This window comes from Paramisgurnus dabryanus, chromosome 21 (genome assembly GCF_030506205.2).
Source record: "Paramisgurnus dabryanus chromosome 21, PD_genome_1.1, whole genome shotgun sequence".
Taxonomy (NCBI): Eukaryota; Metazoa; Chordata; class Actinopteri; order Cypriniformes; family Cobitidae; genus Paramisgurnus; species Paramisgurnus dabryanus.
Window position 1 is genome coordinate 11881362 of NC_133357.1, and position 20253 is coordinate 11901614.

At 37.2% G+C, this 20253-nt stretch overlaps 1 protein-coding gene across 1 annotated transcript; it reads right to left on the reverse strand.

Moving 5' to 3' along the window:
* Window positions 1–17096: 17096 nt before the first annotated feature.
* Window positions 17097–18245, reverse strand: sst6.1 (somatostatin family member 6.1). The gene is made up of 2 exons (XM_065286667.2): window positions 18034–18245; window positions 17097–17863 (listed from the first exon to the last, which is right to left on the reverse strand). Exons 1-2 carry the CDS (start codon window positions 18133–18135, stop codon window positions 17630–17632), a joined length of 336 nt encoding a protein of 111 aa, XP_065142739.1. The 5' UTR covers window positions 18136–18245; the 3' UTR covers window positions 17097–17629.
* Between the last annotated feature and the right edge of the window lie 2008 nt (window positions 18246–20253).

The window sequence follows — 20253 nt, forward strand, 5'->3', positions numbered from 1 at the left end:
CTTCAGGCTAAAGCAATAAACCTGTTGAAACATCACTAATCCAGCCTTGTTTTGTTAAACATAAAAAACTATTAAAAAAAAACTTAGCAACTGATTGGTTGCTTCGAGAGAGGATTGCAATATGTGTAGGAGTTAATCAGTTGTTGATGCTGTAATTTTCACTTATCACTCATGCACGCCACACATGTGACCTAAAAATACAAATTGCAACAAAGAAAAAGAACAATGGCAAAGATTATAATGGCTGTCAGTTAAACGGGCACATTTGGACACCGTACTGCACAATAGCCTAATTAAAGACAGGGACTAAAAATCATAGTAAGACAAGGTAATCAGTGTTATCACCCAACTTTCCATTTTCCCAGCTTGAACAAAATGACTACGATCAAGACAATCCTATCACAGCATATAATTTCCCAGGAGTTAAAGTAACATAACCGGAAACATCTCTGCAGCCTCACAATCTTTCCAAAATATAATATACCTTTCTCTTAGAATTCATTGTTGTTTCCACTTTCAGAAACCAATAAGAAGGGGTCATCAGTACAACAGACAAAGGTCTCAAAACATGCCATCATATCTGAAACTACAATTACATTCATATAAGCCATCAAATGTCAGTGTGCTAGGGCATTTAAGAATTGGGCAAGCCTAAACATATATTAATTATGAAATAAATCATAGTTTCTTATTAAAACGTGGTTATATTTTGATAAATGATGACTGTCAAGAAGAAGTCTGTTGTGAAGCACGCACAGATGTGCATTAAGGGCGCATATCGACCAAAAAGGGAGCATGAGGACCCTTTTCAAACCTAAAATGACAAATGGGACACCCTTTGGTCTTATGGACTTAATGGACACATGCACATGGCAGCCATTGTGAGTCCAGAAGACCACAAGTCACATGACGTGTGCCATTTTGGATACAGCCTTTGTTTTTCCTAATATGGAAGTCATGTGGGTACTGTCAACTGTGTGGTTAAAAGGAATAGTCCATTTTCTTAAATAAAAATCCTGATAATTTACTCACCACCATGTCATCCAAAATGTTGATGTCTTTCTTTGTTCAGTCGAGAAGAAATTATGTTTATTAAAGAAAATATTCCAGGATTTTTCTCATTTTAATGGACTTTAATGGACCCCAACACTTAATGCAGTTCTAAACGTAGGTTCGGGAGGAGCCTAAACATTCAGGCCTGTCAATCATCATCATCATGGGCGTATATAAGGCAGCCTTCAGGCCTTCCTGTCCAGCTGCTTTCTTTTCCGACATCCCTCCTCCTCCCCATCTCCTCCTTCACTCTCTCTTTCTTCCTCTTTGCAGTTCTGTTGCAGAGGGTTGAACTTGTGGCTCGATCCCCAGCCTCAGGTTCGCTCTCTCTGAAGGTTCAGAGCTCAGGTACAGAGCTCCCTTCGAGGACAGCAAGCCAAGTTTGTTTACCATTAATCATTAAGACCTGAATGCGCAGGCGAACTAGTGAAACAGTTTTTATGTAGTTTAAAATTGCAGTTTTAAAGGACTCTAAACAATCTCAAACGAGGCATAAGGGTCTTATCTAGTGAAACAATTGTAATTTTTGGCAAGAAAAATAAAAAATATGCACTTTTAAACCACAACTTCTGGTCTTCCTACGGTCATGTGACGCGCCAGCACGACCTCACGTAATACGTCATCACGTCAAGAGGTCACGGATGACCTATGCGAAACTATACCCCAGTGTTTACAAGTGTGGACAAAGAGGACCGGTCTGACATTGTTTTATGTGGAATGATACTAATTAATGTCTTTGTGTCAGTTTATTGTTTAAAATGGTCCACAAATGTGCGCTTCATATATAACACGTGACCTTTCCACATCATTACGCAATTACATGAGGTCGCGCTGGGTCGTCACACAGCCAGAGGAAGAAGAGAAGTTGTGGTTTAAAAGTGCATATTTTTTATTTATTTTTTTTGCCAAAAATGACAATCTTTTCACTAGATAAGACCCTTATGCCTCGTTTGGGATGATTTAGAGTCCTTTGAAACTGCAATTTTAAACTGCATTAAAACTGTTAAGTGTTGGGGTCCATTAAAGTCCATTAAAATGAGAAAAATCCTGGAATGTTTTCCTCAAAAAACATAATTTCTTCTCGACTTATGCTTTAACTGCGTTTATGATAAAAGAGACCCTTACGTTCACAAAATACTCACAAGACGCTAATTTAACATTAAACTCTGATTACGCATGAGATTACGCGAGTATCTGGCAAACGCGAGCGTCTCTTTTATCATAAACCCTTTAGACGCGTCTGCAGCAGGCACTTATTTTGACATGATACATGATGCACATAGGTTCACTTGAAGCACCGAACACATATTTTTAAAATGACGAACCAAAAGCATGATGGGCTACATACATGTTGTGAAGTCACCGGCCGCCACTGGTGCTTACCATCATTTATCAAAAACAAATTTGTGTGTTCACTTAAACAGGTTTAAAACAACATGAGGGTGAGTAAACAATGAGAGAAATGTTATTTTGGGTGTCATTGCTCTAAATGCACACAAATAATGTTTTTCTTAGGCACATTTATTAAATAGCTACTTAAATTTCTTAATTAAACTAAGGATCACTCCTGGTTCAATCTATGCATTGTCTGTGAAACCAGGTCAAAAGTTACATTTATAAATGAACCCACCACTTTGTTAGGCAACATGTTTACCGGGTGCACTTTAAAAATGCACACCTGTGAGCATGCTTAATGGATTGCAATGTGTTTTCCATGTCTAATGATAACCGAGAGTCCTGTTGTCTGTAATCAAGGTAGATATTATTCAATAGTCAGTGGTTAAGCTATTGTCAGGTTGAATTCCACACTAAAGCCGTGATTGCTGCACCTGGGTGCCATTTCTCCTCTCCGAAACCTCACTCGCCATCATTGGAGCAACGCCGCTGATTTGGCGAACGGCCACAGGCCCACGAGAGAACGGAAATAGCCATATGGGGACGTAAATCTGTGAAAGATGCATCAAGGACTAAATTGAAAGAATAATGGCAATCTGACATCTGGGCGAACTTCAGTGTGGAGGGATTCAGCCTCGATTTATCACAAGTAATTTCACTGTCATTAGTTGCAGTTTAAAAGCCCAATACGGCTGCAGCTGGAGGCTCGTGGTGCTTTCATCAGGTTACCCCCCCTTCACTCTTCTCTTAGGCCAAATGCTGTGCCGATACTGATATTCAATTACAATCACCCGATCTCCAATAGTGGGGAAAAAATGCTTTTATATGCCGATACTATTTATAGGCCGATATATCGGTGCATTCCTAACAGGAAAGTAGCCGGCCTCTTAAAAGTGTTGGGGACAGGGCTGCCTGTAAATATTATATAGATCAGTGGGTTCAATAGATCAGTAGAATTGTCTCATATATATGTATTTATGAGACAAATTAATGCTTTTTTCTTTGTCCAATGTTTGATTAATATTAGAAACAGACAGCATAGGAGTACAGTAAGTGCATGTATCCAAAATAATTGGCATAAACTGCAAACATAGTCATATAAACATATAAACATATAAACTGCAAAATCTCAAATCTGATTAGCAAACAAAAAACACAGGCGGGAAGGGTGGCGGCAAGTTGTGAAAATGTGAAATTATGCGGGATGAGCGCTGGTTTCATACTAATCCTAAACCCCAAAACCTAACCCTAAACCCAATATCTTACGAGATTTGCTGTAGCTGTATCCCCTCTAGCCACAACCTGAGATAAAAAGTGCGGGGAACGGAATCATCTACCCTATTTTCTGGACTATAAGTCATTCCGGAGTATAAATCGCATCAATCAAAAATGCATCATGGAGATGAAAAAACATACATAAGTCTCAATGGACTTCACATCGCATTTATTTAGAAAATTATTTCATAAATCCAAGCCAAAGAATAGACATTTAATCTGGAAAGGCAAGTTATTCAACTAATCAATAGCACACAGAACAGCAGACTGAATAGATGTCCGTAAGTATACGTAATACAAACAGTTATTTACATGATACACAATAGCATACGGAACATACCTGGAAGGCTAAATAGGTTAAATGAACAAAACAAGCCAGCGAACATCAAGTTCGCATGCAATCCACTGAATCCACTGAATTACATAAATACAGGAGCAGCATATAGCGGACTCTCACGGCTGTAGACAGTAATGTTGTCTGTTGGTTCATGTCAAAATTTGTTCATACTGACTTAGAAGTCACGCCTGACTAGAAGCCGCAGGACCAGCCGAAATATGAAAAAAGTGTGACTTATCCGGAAAATACGGTATATTTCAAAGTGGGGGGGCATGTCCACCTCGTATTCTACGTCCTAATACTGTATATACACATACACTGTAAAAAGTGAAAAGTTGGATCAATTAAAAATATATACTTCAATTGGTTACACCTACAAAAAAAGTTCAACTTCTATGTGAAACAAAAAAATCCAATCTATAGAGATAAATACTTTAAGTGAGAATTTAACTTGACATTTTTTTAGGTAATTTTTTAGGTGTCACTAATTTTTGTTTCAATTTACCAATTTTTTAAATGGAGCATTTCAGAAGACTTTTTTAAGATGTAAAATAAATCTTTGGTGTCTCCAAAGTACGCATGTGACGTTTTAGCTCAAAATACCATATAGATAATTTATTATAGCATGTTTGTAGGTGGGAGCAAAATTGTGAAGATTTGAGAACGACCTTTTAAATGCAAATGAGCTGGGGCCTCATTTATAAACGTTGCGTACGCACAAAAGAAGGCGTACGCCACTCTCTACGCAATAGTTGTTATTTATAAAAAGCAAACTTGACGGGAAAATGTGCTGTCCGTCACGCAAGCTCTGACCCAGGCGTACGCACAAAAACGGGTGAAATGAGAAATGGCGACACTGTCGGCAGATGGAAGAAACACGTGAAAGTGACAACAGTGCCTCTCATAAATAACATGAAGACTTCACAAAGCAAAAGTCTTACAATTAACAGCCTTACACGAACACCCGTTTGATCGATCAGCAGTGAAACAAAAAAATAAAGATATCGAAAATTACAACAGAAATTCAAATGAACACATATATATTTGCTAAAAGAAAAGTGAAATATGTTCTGCAATAATATTGGCATGTTGTGCAATTCATCCTCATAAAGAATATAGTTCACAGAACGAAATAATGTACAAAACTGATATTCTGGCGGAGCAGATATAGATGCAATTACATAGACAGATAGATAGATAATTAAGGAGATATATAGATAGATAGATAAATAAATAGATAGATGTATTAATTGTCCACTGGGGAAAGTTGTTTTCATAGTAAACCATATCTTCATAATCTACGGAATTATGGTATTCATGCATATGCCTTTACTGTGTTTTATTTTTGATAAAACAATGCATGGCGTATGTCTAAACCATTCAGAAAGCAACAAGAAATTACATTTGCGCTAAACAATGTCCCCTTTCCCCAACCCGTGGCAGACACACTCTGGCGATGGAGTGCTAGACGTTTTTGTGCCTCGACTTTGATGTCCGACCATTTCTTTATTTCGGCCACGGTCCGAGGTTGTGAGGCTACAGCATTTACGGAGTCTGCCACCGTTTGCCACTCAAGTGCCTTTTTTGGCATTAGTAATGCCCACACTGTGCCCTCCAAACAACATTTTTCTCCTCTTTTCCACCTCGCCAACGATAACTTCTACTTCACATTGAGTGAAGTTACGTTTTTTTGATTTCCTCTCTGTGTTTGCCATGATTTCGCAATCAATGCATATTAAATTGTGGGCGTTTCACGGACTATTTATGGACAACTATGGGCGTGTCATGAAGCCGCAAAAGCTGCGCTACATTTAGAATTGATTGTGATTTATTAAGGGAAAAATGCGTAGGATGTGCGTGCGCACGGTTTTATAAATCCGATTATTTCTGTGCGTACGCTCGTCCTATGTTTTATCCGTACGCCACTTCTGACGCAAATCCTACGCAAAGTTTTATAAATGAGGCCCCTGATCTCTACACTAAATGGCAGTGTCGTGGTTGGATAGTGAAGATTAAGGGGCGGTATTATCCCCTTCGGACATCACAGGGGGAGCCAAATTTAATTTACCTATTTTTTCACATGCTTGCAGAAAATGGTTTACCAAAAATAAGTTACTGGGTTGATCTTATTCTTTTTTTTTTTTTTTTTTTTGAAAATGAAGTTTTTTATTATTATTGGTTTTCTTTTATATATTACAAAACATACTCGTATACAATTACAGAAATAAGATACCATTTACAAAATAACACAAACACAAGTGAGTACAATAACATTTAACAATAGCAGTACATTTAAAAGCACAGCAGGATAACCAAATTCACACTTCATGAAGTAACAGCCTGAATAAAATTCTCAAACATGTCAAAATCCTTCTGATTCCCATTCATTCTGGGTTGATCTTATTCACATTTTTTAGGTTGATACAAGCGCTGGGGACTCAATTATAGCACTTAAACATGAAAAAAGTCCAAATTTCACGATATGTCCCCTTTAAGTTTATCAAACTTTTCACTTTTTACAGTGTTTATGTGACTCTGTTTGTCAGGCTAAAGTCTCCCACTTTAGGTGCATTTCATAAAACAAAAATAAATATTACTTTTCATATTCTGAATGAATTTTGACACCCTTGACCCTTTTATTAACCACATAAAATTGACTCATCTCGCATGCGTTAATACAAAAACTGCATTGTACTGCATACAACATATTTTTTTTCAGTAAAGCTGCTTTGAAACAATACACATATAAAAGCACCAAACTCGTTCCCCACAATTATGTAAACCAATTAACTTATTAATTTGTGTTAAGGTATATTTGGTACATCTAATGCAATTTGTGTGTTGAGTATATAAAAGATAAACTACAGTGGTATTATCAGCGTGCCTTGCGTTTTCTTGCACAGCCTGAATTATTCCATCAGATGGAGATGTCAGAGGGGAATGAGAATTAGGCTGTAATTGCCTACTCATAAACACAAATGATGAAACAAGCCACAGAATCAAACCCATGTCAATATCTCAGAGGGCATGTAGAGGTGGAGGGGGACACCAAGGGCTGCATAGGAGAATAGACATGAAGTTCTTGATTTCCTTTTCAACAGCCACTAATGACGCCTGATGTGTTGTGCTGTGACTGCGCTTCTAGTCAGCCCTGGCTAAAAGCATATCATTATCCCTCTCAGCGCACCCTACACTGCCGAAAATTAGATGTCACCGACATGAGAAAGGGATGCAGGATGCCTGTAACCATAGAGACCCTGTCCATCACAGAGGGGACCGGTTCAGGAAGGAGGGACAATAGTCTTTACAAGGGGGCATATAAGGAGGCACAGTACACACTTATGATTGTTACGAAAGCATTTAGACTGGAAATTACAAAAAGAAATCTTGTAGCTTGAGTATAAGCCGTTCTCTGTGCTGGAATGAACACACGTTTCTATCCGAATAGTATATTTTCAACCAGTTTGTGTAGATATCTCAACAATGTCTCAGACTGACCACAGAATACCAAATTATGTCATTCAGAGAAAGAGGTCTTTGTATGAACTTTAAATGTGTACCCTTTAAAAAGTATACCTTTAAAGGCAGGGTACATGATCTCTGAAAGCCAATGTTGACATTTGAAATCAACTAAAAAAACACGCCCCTTAAATAATCTGGACATTCTTTTGATAGACCCGCCCCACACATACACAACCCAGGCAATGATGTTGGTTAATAGACATGCCCCTTACTGCTGATTGGCTACAAGTGTGTTTTGGCAGTCGGCCCGACTCCCTTTTCCAAAGTGTTTTTCAAAAATCACACACCCCGCCTTTAAAAGGTCATATTAGTACCTCAGATGTACATATTGGTTTCAAACGAGTGCATATTATCTGTACCGACATAGGAAATATTAGCACCTTTTGAAAGGGTACTTGCTCCAGTGACAGCTTGGGATCATTTTTTAACTTTATTTTCTGACAGTGTACACGGTCGGTGTATAAAATAAGGCTGCAATATAGATTGAAACTGAAATATTTCAAATGTGCATATCGCATTATGTATTAAAGGAGTAGTCCACTTTAAAGATGGGGTCCATTGACTTTTTATAGTAGGAAAAAAATACTATGGTAAGTCAATGGGCCCCATCTATAAAGTGGACTACTCCTTTAAAGGGGACATGTCACAATAATTTTTTAAGATGTCAAATAAATCTTTGGTGTCCCCAGAGCACATATATGAAGTTTTAGTTCAAAATACCATATAGATAATTTATTATAGCATTTTAAAATTGCCACTTTGTAGGTGTGTGAGCAAAAATGTGTAATGCAAATGAGATGAAGTGCAAACACTGATCACAATGATGGTGGTTTGTTGCAATTCAAACTCAATTGTGGTGTGATTAATTTTTTCTGTCTCTCTTTCTCTCTGAACTAAATGGCAGTGCCATGGTTGGATAGTGCAGATTAAGGGGCTGTATTATTATAATAAGATCCCCTTATGACATCATAAGGAGGGACAAATTTCAATTACCTATTTTTCACATGCTTGCAGAGAATGGTTTACCAAAACTAAGTTACTGGGTTGATCTTTTTCACATTTTATAGGTTGAGAAGCACTGGGAACCCAATTATAGCACTTAAACATGGAAAAAGTCAGATTTTCATGCCATGGTTCCTTTAAGACAGACACAGTGATGCTTTAAAGAAAGAATGTAAACATGTATCTAACACAGCGCTGTGTGCATTACTGCACTATTGTTTTACTGTGGTAAGGCAATCTCGAATCTCAAGATAATAACATTGATGATAATTTGAAAACAACATCCTGTAAGATGAGCATCAAATCTGTTGCTGCTATGGCAAACCACATTGTTACCAGTTGCAGTATGTTTATCAAGGGAACAGATCCAGACTCATGCTGTCCTCGGAGGTAAAGGAAATGAAAGTAAAGCACCATTTGCTAAAAGCTCTTCTTTGACATAGTGCTTGTTTAAGATAGTTTGCTACGAAGCAGAGCGGATGTTGTATAGCCGCAGCTCATTAGCTGTGCAATGGCTCTGTCATATCTCCACTCGGTTTCTCTTGCGCTGTGCAGTAATTACTGGGAATGGACCATGCGTAGGGAAACTAAACACAATATTGACTGTCTGGTTTAAGCGCAGACTTGACCTGTGTGCTTTAACTATCTCAATCACAGACAGGCCACTTGTGGAGCAAAGCAAGAAATGCTCCATCTTTAGGGAACTCGTAATAGATTCAATGCCACGGCAAGAATTCCATGCTATTTGCTTTAATGAAGTCATTACGCTCAATAAACAGTACGAGCGGCTGAACTCTCATGATACGACATGATTAAACCGTAGATAGCTTGTTTTTATGCCTTTGAGTATTTGCTATTAAAAACTTATAAAAAATCCAATTTCTTACTTAGGAGTTTTTACCATTTAAGGGATTGTAAAGGAATGTAATGGCAAAAAATCCTAATGTATCAAATCTGTATGTTATAAACATGTTAAAGAATCATCACACAGCTTTTTTAACATTTCATCATGTCCACAAAGGACACATAATACTACAAAGTACCATACACAACACTATGAATAGACTGTACTTTCTCATGGCAATTCGTACGTATTTTGTGAGGTGGCTAATTCGTATGACCACATTCGTACATTTTTTGTATGATTTGCCCTGTCCCCTGTGACGGTGGGGTTAGGGGTGTGGTTTCATTATTGTTTTTTATAATAAACATACGTTTTTGCATGATTAACTTTGTATGAATTCATACGATTCCATCAACTCGTAAAATATGTATAAATTGTATCTGTGTCATTATTTATCCTTATTTAGACATCCCTCCGTCCGAACACTCTTAAAAATGGTGTTAGACAATGCCATAGAGGAACCATTTTAAGCTGAGTGGTTCCATAAAGAACTAAGAAAGAAATAGTTCTTCAATGGCATCCCTGTGAGGAACCTGCAGCGTTCAGACCAGCCATGGTAGAGGCGTCAAGCGTGAGTGATTTCAATGTAAATCAATGTAAAGACACGTTGACGCGCATCTGGAGGTCTCGTGGCGCGAATGAGCCCTTCGCGCGAATGACGCGAATTGAGTGTTGCCGCGGGAAACGCGCGAGTTGAAAAATTTTAACTTTGGCAGAAAAACCTGCCACGTTAACCAATCAGGAGCTTGCTCTAGTAGTGATGTGATTACAGGAAGTGCGCAGAGTCGCAGAAGCCTATGGAAGGCCCTCCCATGAGACGAATTTCCGCATGAATATCTCGATGACTAGGGGCTTTCACGCGCGAATTAAGCGAGTAAACTCAACATTTTCAAGCGGCAAACTAGACGCGATTTTGATGCCTCAAACGTGGCTGGTGTGAACCCACGGTAATGCAACTTTATATTTAAGAGTAAGACACATCTTGCCATGTTTGGAGCCAATCACACCAAACGCGTTTATGGCAGTTGCACGCGCCTTTCTTGAATGATATTCTAAGGGCAGTGAGCGTATGCGCACTGTTTATGTGCGCCGAACGCCTTGTGGTTTTTGCCGCCGGTCGCAGCACGCATTTTTGAAGGAGCGTTGACAGCAAAATAGCAGGCGACGTCATTCGCGTCTTTCCATTTTCCATTGAATGAGGGGAGAGGCGGGCCTTAAGTTGTGGTGAGGGAAGTTTACAGTTGCTTTGAAGAACCGGACTCCACTCGCTCACTTTTTCCTGCGTGTTTGTGCACCTCTCACCCTAAAACAAGGTCAGAGTAAACGCCCTCTTTTTAAAGTTTCTGCTAATATGATAGTTAACAGCAAAAGAGCGCTAACGCTTCAATATTTGTTTGACAAGACAGCTGACTCGTTGGTTGCCTAGCAAAATAAAAAGCCGCGTCTCGCTGCTCTTTATTAAAAAAGGCAGTGCATCGCGCATTGCGTTTCCAAGCGTTTAAAACGCATTTGGTGTGATTAGCCCCTTTTAATATTTAAATTTAATGTTTCACGTTACTTTACACATAAACAGCACCTTCTGGTCAAGTCAAATGTGTCTTTATCAAGCCTTTTAACAATATATATCCTTTTAAAGCAGCTTTTCTGAAATATCCTAATCTTTCAATGAAGGCATTACGAATAATGGCAATGGTAAAGGGCACAGCCAGAAACTAACAATAAAACTGAAATCTAATATGCCACTTACTTTCATTTTCTCTGTTTGTGTTCAGTGAATAACAGTGTTTGACATGAGCAAATGTGTCCTGACCTATGTTCACCTGGGGGAAAAGCAGAACCACCCACAGCTCAATGAAGGCCAAATAACTCTCAAATAACACCAAATATAGATTTTTTTGTTACCGGCGGCAATATTTCCTTTAATATCAAGAAGTTCCTTTTCCTTTGAAATGTCTTGGTTACTCAACCTTGCTATATTTGTATCTGTTCTAGTAGTGTGCCTTCAAATGTCATCAAAAAAACCAAATGAAGCAATATTGATGGTGATAGAAAACATTGCTGTTGGCAATTGGTAAAAGCAAACACAACGACAACGCAGAAGTAATTAAGTGAGTGTGCACTCTGACTCTATGACAAAGATCTAACATGGAACATAATGGCATTCACGTAGCACTGAAACATTACTCACCGCTCGCCTGCGGATAAAAGAAAGTCTATCATGAAACGGAGAACAAGACATTTTGATTAGGGCTTTTGTCCGTCTGTTTTACAAACTATTTTTTTCGTTAAACAAGGCAAAACAAATGCCCAATCATTTAAAGTGTATGTCCTTCATTTGCATACATTATTCATGGACATATTATAAACCTTATCAACATGATCATGAATATTAATTAATTGACGTAACTTTTGGCCAATAAGAGTTGTTGAAAGGCAAGACATCTGATTATTGTTTAGGGACATTTGAAGAGTTAAGATGTAAATGCAGCTAAATGTTCCGTCAAAAATTAGATAATAATTGTAAACGAATGCTCTCGAACGCATTCATCGAATACTTTTGCGTCAAATCCACTTAATCCCACCATTCAGGAATATTGGTGTTTAGACATAATCCATTAGGAGTCTGTTAATGCTAATCAAAAAGAAATCATGGCAGATGCACTTAGCTGGTTTTCTATCTGAGCTTTTTATTTGTTACATTTACAGCTCAAGTAAATGGTTTTTTAATATTTTTCCTTTATCATTTACATTTATTAATTTAGCATATGTACAGTGTATACATTTAAAAAAGGTCTTAAAGCGTCCGTTTCTCGTAATCACATTTTTCAAACTTTAGGTTGCTGTTAGAGCATAATGCCTGCAAAATTATAAAGCTCAAAGGTCAATGCCAAGCCATATATTTTCTTTTAACAGAATTCACTTTTGAAGGATTACAGAGAACGGCCGGTTTGGACTGCAGCCCTCTACTTCCCGTATATGACGTCAATATTCAAACTATTTGACTAACCTCCGCCCGCAGGAAAATGCCAGTCGACAGCTTAACTCAACCGGCTCTGGCTAAGCTGAGCTCAGCTGTCGAATCACAACACACTAAACAGTTACACCATCAGAACTAGTTACGTATTTCTGAAGGAGGGACTTCATAGAACAAGAAAGACATAAGCCCGTTTTTAGGACAGTGAAAACAGCGCTATCCAGAAAAGTAAACATGAACACATATTATTTGCACACCGCACAATAAACACATCGAAAACACAGGAAAAATATGTACCATTAGGTACTAATTGGTATCAGACCAATTTGTACCTTTGAGGTACTTAGAGGTACCCTTTAGGTACAAAGGTGTATTTTTTTAAGGGGTACCGCCCAAGTGATAGCTTTTGTACGTTATTTTCTGAGAGTCTTATATAGTAATGTATACACTCATCTAAAGGATTATTTGGAACACCTGTTCAATTTCTCATTAATGCAATTATGTAATCAACCAATCACATGGAAGTTGCTTCAATGCATTTAGGGGTGTGGTCCTGGTCAAGACAATCTCCTGAGCTCCAAACTGAATGTCAGAATGGGAAAGAAAGGTGATTTAATCAATTTTGAACGTAGCATGCTGGTTCCAGACGGGCCAGTCTGAGTATTTCACAATCTGCTCAGTTACTGGGATTTTCACGCACAACCATTTCTAGGGTTTACAAAGAATGGTGTGAAAAGGGAAAAACATCCAGTATGCGGCAGTCCTGTGGGCGAAAATGCCTTGTTGATGCTAGAGGTCAGAGGAGAATGGGCCGACTGATTCAAGCTGATGGAAGAGCAACTTTGACTGAAATAACCACTCGTTACAACCGAGGTATGCAGCAAAGCAGTTGTGAAGCCACAACACGCACAACCTTGAGGCGGATGGGCTACAACAGCAGAAGACCCCACCCGGTACTACTTATCTCCACTACAAATAGGAAAAAGAGGCTACAATTTGCTCACCAAAAAGCTCACCAAAACTGGACAGTTGAAGACTGGAAAAATGTTGCCTGGTCTGATGAGTCTCGATTTCTGTTGAGACATTCAGATGGTAAAGTCAGAATTTGGTGTAAACAGAATGAGAACATGGATCCATCATGCCTTGTTACCACTATGCAGGCTGGTGGTGTAATGGTGTGGGGGATGTTTGCTTTGCATACCTCAGGCCCCTTAGTGCCAATTGGGCATCGTTTAAATGCCACATTCTACCTGAGCATTGTTTCTTACCATGTCCATCCCTTTATGAACACCATGTACCCATCCTCTGATTGCTACTCCCAGCAGGATAATGCACCAGGTCACAAAGCTCAAATCATTTCAAATTGGTTTCTTGAACATGACAATGAGTTCACTGTACTTAAACGGCCCCCACAGTCACCAGATCTCAACCCAATAGAGCATCTGTGGGATGTGGTGGAACGGGAGCTTTGTGCCCTGGATGTGCATCCCACAAATCTCCATCAACTGCAAGATGCTATATCCTATTAATATGGGCCAAAATTTCTAAAGAATGCTTTCAGCACCTTGTTGAATCAATGCTATGTAGAATTAAGGCAGTTCTGAAGGCAAAGGGGTCCAACACAGTATTAGTATGGTGTTCCTAATAATCCTTAAGGTGAGTGTATATTTTTATGTGTTTGTTTTGCGTTTTTTTATTGTTTGGCATTTCTAATGCTCCTGAGCTACAGGAACACTGTGTCTGTGTGTTTTTGTTTATGCTGACATTTACAGTATTATGATATATTATTTACTTATTAGTGCTGATATATGTTAAATTATTCAATTTAAATGAATTGTACTGAATACTGTGAATAACAAGTTGACTCTGTATTTTGTGGATTTCCATGGATGTCGAAGATAAATCTACATATTAGTTATGAATTTTAAATTCATGTTCAGGTGGAAGCATGCCTGCAGATCAAAGGCTTAGCAATCAAAATCCTTTGCTTACCACTAGCAGCTTTGATGTCCCTTCACAATGGTTTCATTGTAGCTCAGGGCACTTGTATAATGGGCAGTTTTTCCTTCGCTTCACACAATTTTTTTATAAAACATATCCTGAAGTCATTTATTTGAGTCAGTCCATCCATCAATTGGCCAAAAGAAACCAAACATGAACTGAAACGAATGAAAATGTGCTATTTTTATACCATGATTGACCATACAATCATATTAGATGACACTAATACCAGGTTTTCAGTTGTTTCAGAATGAAACAACAATCAGTTCCTCACCGGTATTGATGTTTAATTTGTGTCTTCATTTCATTAATTAAACTTGTTTATTAGCCCTTAACCTAATTAAATTCAGCCCAAGAGAGTTTTTGTGCAAACACATGAATCCCATGCCACAGACTCAGTTTAATAAGTGGCTGCATAATCGTATGCCACTACTGAATAACTTTAATAATTTCATTCTGTGGTCACAAATGATTATTGTACTATATTATTTACTGTCTTTATTACACTTAAGTATTCATTGTGAAATATGTGATATTTATAAACCACAACCCACGTGTAAATATTTATACGATATGGATTTGTAAGCATAAGTCATCAGTATTCCAGGACAAGACCAGACAGCTTACATGATCAGACATCTATAATGCTGTTGGTATTGTTTGACCCTTAAAGTCAAAGAAATGAGCAATATCGAGGTCAGGTTGACCCCAGCACAAACACATGAAATATCTACTTGAGACAATTTTTTTTTTCAATTTAAAATGTAATGTTTTTGTGTAGTTCAAAAGGTAATAGTGCAAACACATGCCCAGACATGGACCGGAAATACAGACAAAAACAATGAATTATATATGCTGAGTAACTATGGTTATTATTCATTGTACAAGTAAATTGTTCAGGTCTTTTTTTTGTTGTGTAACATGATTTATGAAATGTTGTAGGAATATTTGACATACAGTATTTATATTGTTTGGGAAAAGTTTCCATTGCAGGACAGTGCTGCCGCTTAGCATTGTGCTCATTGGTTTAATCCCAGGAATACACACACTGTGAAAAGTCAAAGTTGAATATACTTAAAATATTACTTAAATTGTGAGAAAATTGAAGTACTTTTTTAAGTTAATCCAGCTTTCACTTTTTACAGTGCATTTAACTGTTAAAATAGTTTTTAGCCGCCTTGTGTTTTTAAGGCTGCACAAGGCATTTTAACCTAATTTTTAACATTTTAAGTACACTTTAACTTAAAAAATTAGGTTTGTACAAGTTATCAACTCCTAATAGGTGAAATTATTTAAAGGGATAGTTCACTTTAAAATAAAATTTATGTCATCATTTACTCAACCTCATGTTGTTATAAACCTGAAAAATATGATGGAATTTAATGGGTACCGACCATCTACTGTGTGCTTACCATCATTTATCACAATACTTCCAAAATATATATTTTTTTCTACTATAGAAGTCAGTGGTCACTATCGGCTTTGTGTTTACCATATCTTCTCAAAATAGCTTATTTTGTGTTCATCAGAAAAAATAAATTCATACAGGTTTAGAACAACATTAAGATGAGTAAATGATGACAGACATTTCATTTTAAAGTGAACTATCCCTTTAACTTAGTCTGATAAGTTAAAGTGTAGACATACTAAGTTAAAATGACTTGGCCAGCCCAATTTCATTAAACAAAAATTACATTTTAAACAGCTAAAAACATTTTAAAGTGCATGATAAAAGAAATGTATAGACTGAAAGCACTGCAAGTTGCTTTAGATAAAGGTGTCTGTCAAATGCACAAAACTAAACGTTTATTAAAGTTTAAAGTATAAAGTTTATTAATAATTTAAACCCGCCGTGAAGTACTGTGCAGCACTCCTGATTTTTATTAAAGTATTAACTATTTTCATATTTTGAGCTTTAATTATTATGTTAATTATTATATTTAATAATATTGAATATTCTATAGAATTATGTTTATTATTACATTGGAATAGTAACGGAAGACCTATAGGCCATGGCACCAACACATTTTTTTCCATTTTCAACATGCGTCATGTCAACTAGTTGCACATTCAACAACTACAAAGCTTTGACGTAAGTATCTCATTACTTGCGCAGACAATTTGCATAACCGTATTTTAGAAAAGTCTATATATCATGACTTATTGATGCCAGTTGTAGCTCATTAGCAGAGCAAAAAATCATGAGTTAGATCCTAGGGAACACACATACTGATAAAATGTATACCTTGCAATAAACTAAGTTTGGATAAACGATAAATATATGTCTATGTTACTGATTGCATACTAAATGCAATTGTATACGAATAGACAAAATATATAACACTTACATAATATTGGTTAATGTATCTTTCAGTAAAAATTTAAGAAAATCGATATAATGTATATTAATAATATATGATGTGAATGTAGTTGATAAACATACCTCAAACACATTTCATTTTTTGTAAATTCTTATTTAGATTTTGTTTGCTTTGCAAGAAAAGGAATTGAAAGTATTTATATATTTTCCACACCTTCTTGCATCTACTCCTATAAAATATTTAGTTGTCTACCAGTCAGTATTATTAGGCAAGGATTCAGTTCAGAATAATGACCTCGTACACATCCTCTCGTCAGCTGCAATTACATATAATTCAATGACAAGGAAAAATTATAACCACCACAAAAAGTGTCAATTCTTTCATTTGGTGTATTAAGTGTCCGTAAACCACTGCTCATCCAAATGCCATAAAATGATACTTTAACATATGCGAGGTCCATTCATTCAGAAATACATTTATGAATACATCATCTGCAATCTATCAATTGTACATTTATTCCTCAGTGTCAGTTTAACATAATCGAATACTTTGATCCTGACGTTGTCCACAGTGAATGAAACATCCTTCATCAATAAAAAAACTAATATCTTAACCATGCTTTATTCTTTTTTAATACTGAAAAGCAAAACAGTCCATAAATACCTTAATTAACCAATCAATAAATAAATAAATATAATCATCAATGTCTTTAACAAACAGACTGTGTCAGAGTAAGTCCAGAGAGACCTTTCTTCAGACACTGGAGATGATATGTACAGTGAAGGTCTACACAGTTCATGTCATTCATCAGGGAGAATTGAGGAATCGCTGCTGGGCCAGCGATGTTAGCACGACGTGAAGGTCTTCCAGAAGAAGTTTTTGCAGGGGGCTTTGCGATCGCGCTGCGGAAGCTGTGATAACCGGTTATAGACGGCCCTTTCCTCCAGACGGGACTCCAGGGGCTCCTCCATGTCCAAGGGGGCTGGCGCTATCTCTTCGGACAGCACGTTGTTGTCTACTCCATCCAGGAGACCAGAGATCAGCTTTAGGATCAACTCTTTGCGTTCCTTGCTCAGCTCCTGATAAGAAAGAAAATTTTGAGATTTTTTAAACCTACTCACATATGCAAAAGAGTACATCAGTCCATTAAAAAAGCAAATACTATTGATATTGGTACTCACATAGTTGCCTAACTATCAATTAAACAAAATGCAAATAAATATGAAAAGATAAAAAAGCACCTACTCACCCTACTGTGCACTGGGTTTCTTTCCTCCACTGGAAGCAAAGCCACAGCTCTGACACTGTACAGCACCAGCAAAAGAGACACTAAGCTGGCCAAAAACTGCATACTGACAAAACGGCAAGCGAGAAGTGATGAAGTAAAGTGATGCTCGAACTTTGAAATTCAGTGTAGCTCCTGGTGCCAAGCTGGAGAGATCTTAGACTTGGAGAGCTTCAGGTGGCACAGTCTTATATACCTCTCCTTCCAGTCTGTACTGACGCAGCGGTTGGAGGATGGTGGAGAGGAGGGGGGCTGGTTGCTGTGGTGGGAGGCTTACAAACTAACAAATGCACTGAGTAGTTAACCCCCCAACAAACCAGACGTTCTGCTGGTGGGAAGGACTGCGCCACCACGCTCACGTCATAGCTCTAAAAATGCACCTGATTTCAGTCAATGCGGAGGCAGGGAGAAAACGTCAATGATGATGAATTTACCGTCAACGCGAAGTGATTACGAAAAGTTCTCGCATTGTTTACGCTAATTATCATTTATATCTATGCAGAGCGCAGTGACGACCGAGCAATGAAACACATTTGAGGAAGTACGGCAGCCAAACGTACACTGTAATTATGTGATGCGTTCACTCAGTGGTATTGTGATATCAATACAGTGTGTCTTTTAGAGAAAAATCAAACTAACCTTTTATGTTGTATGAAGTGACGGTCTGCTCCGTTCCAACATGTAATTAATCACATCTTCTCCTCTTTCAGACTGACATCGAACTGTCTGGCACCTGGAGGAAAGTGTCGTCAAGGTTTTCAAAGAGAAAAGATGTATTAGATCCACAGTGAATAACAAGATTCAAGTCTTTAGAACATCTGATGGTAGTCAAACATTGCTGTGAAAAGCAACTGAGATTGTCAATGCTGCTCCAGTATATCTAATAAACACATAACCTTATGATATAATGGTATACAAGGCCATGGTATTTAAATAGACAATTGACACTATATAGGGTTTAAGCTTTGTTTTCTGTATTGTCAGACATGTAAAACATCGGTAACATTTTACAAATAAGGGTGTATTGGTTAACATTAGAAAATGCACTAGCTAACACGTACAAACATTGAGCAATATAGTTTTTCAGCATTTCAGGTTAATGTCATATGTATACAAATGATCATTTTAGTTCAGTGTGCATTAACTAATGCTATCTATTACAACTTTGATTTTAAAACTTTATTAGTATAGCTGACATTTACATGAACTAAAATAAATAAATGCTTTAGAAGTATTGTACTTTGATGTTAGTTTATGTTAGAAGTGAATACATTAAATGGGACATTTCAATACTTTTTAAGATGTAAATAAATTTTTGGTGTACATATGTGAAGGTTTAGCCCAAAATACCGTATAGATAATTTATTAAATAATGTTAAAATTGCCACTTTGTAGGTGTGAGCAAATATGTGCCGTTTTAAGGGGGGTCTTTTTAAATGCAAATGAGCTGATCTCTGTACTAAATGGCAGTGCCGTGGTTGGATAGTGCAGATTAAGGGGCGGTATTATCCCATTCTGACATCACAGAGGGAGACAAATTTCAATTACCTATTTTTTCACATGCTTGTGGAGAATGGTTTACCAAAACTAAGTTACTGTGTTGATCTTTTTCACATTTTCTAGGTTGATAGAAGCACTGGGGACCTAATTATAGCATTTAAACATGAAAAAAGTCAGATTTTCATGATATGTTCCCTTTAACTAATGTTAGCAAATACAACTCTAAAGCGTAACCAAAATCGAAAACTTAATTTTAATAGCCCCCTAAAACTGTTCTGCCAAAGTTAAAATCAGTACAAACTCTGAACCACTGAATTAAACCTTAAAGCAGTGGTTCTCAAAGTGGGGGACGGTCCCCCTTTGGCGGGGAAGGGGCAGTTTTACATTGTATAATTTAATATGTTTTGTTGAATTCAAACTCTTATTATATGTCATGATTTTTTATGTCACCATTCACTTCCATAGTATTATTTTTTCCTACTATGGAAGTCAATTGTGCCCCAGATCTGCTTGGTTATCAACATTCTTCAAAATATCTTCCGTTGTATTCAGCAGAACAAATATATTTATACAGGTTTACAACAACCCGAGGGTGACGACAAAACTCTTATTTTTAGGTGAACCATTCCTTTAACATTTTTACAGTGTAATACAGAATAATAGTCTGTGAATTTATCAATTTAA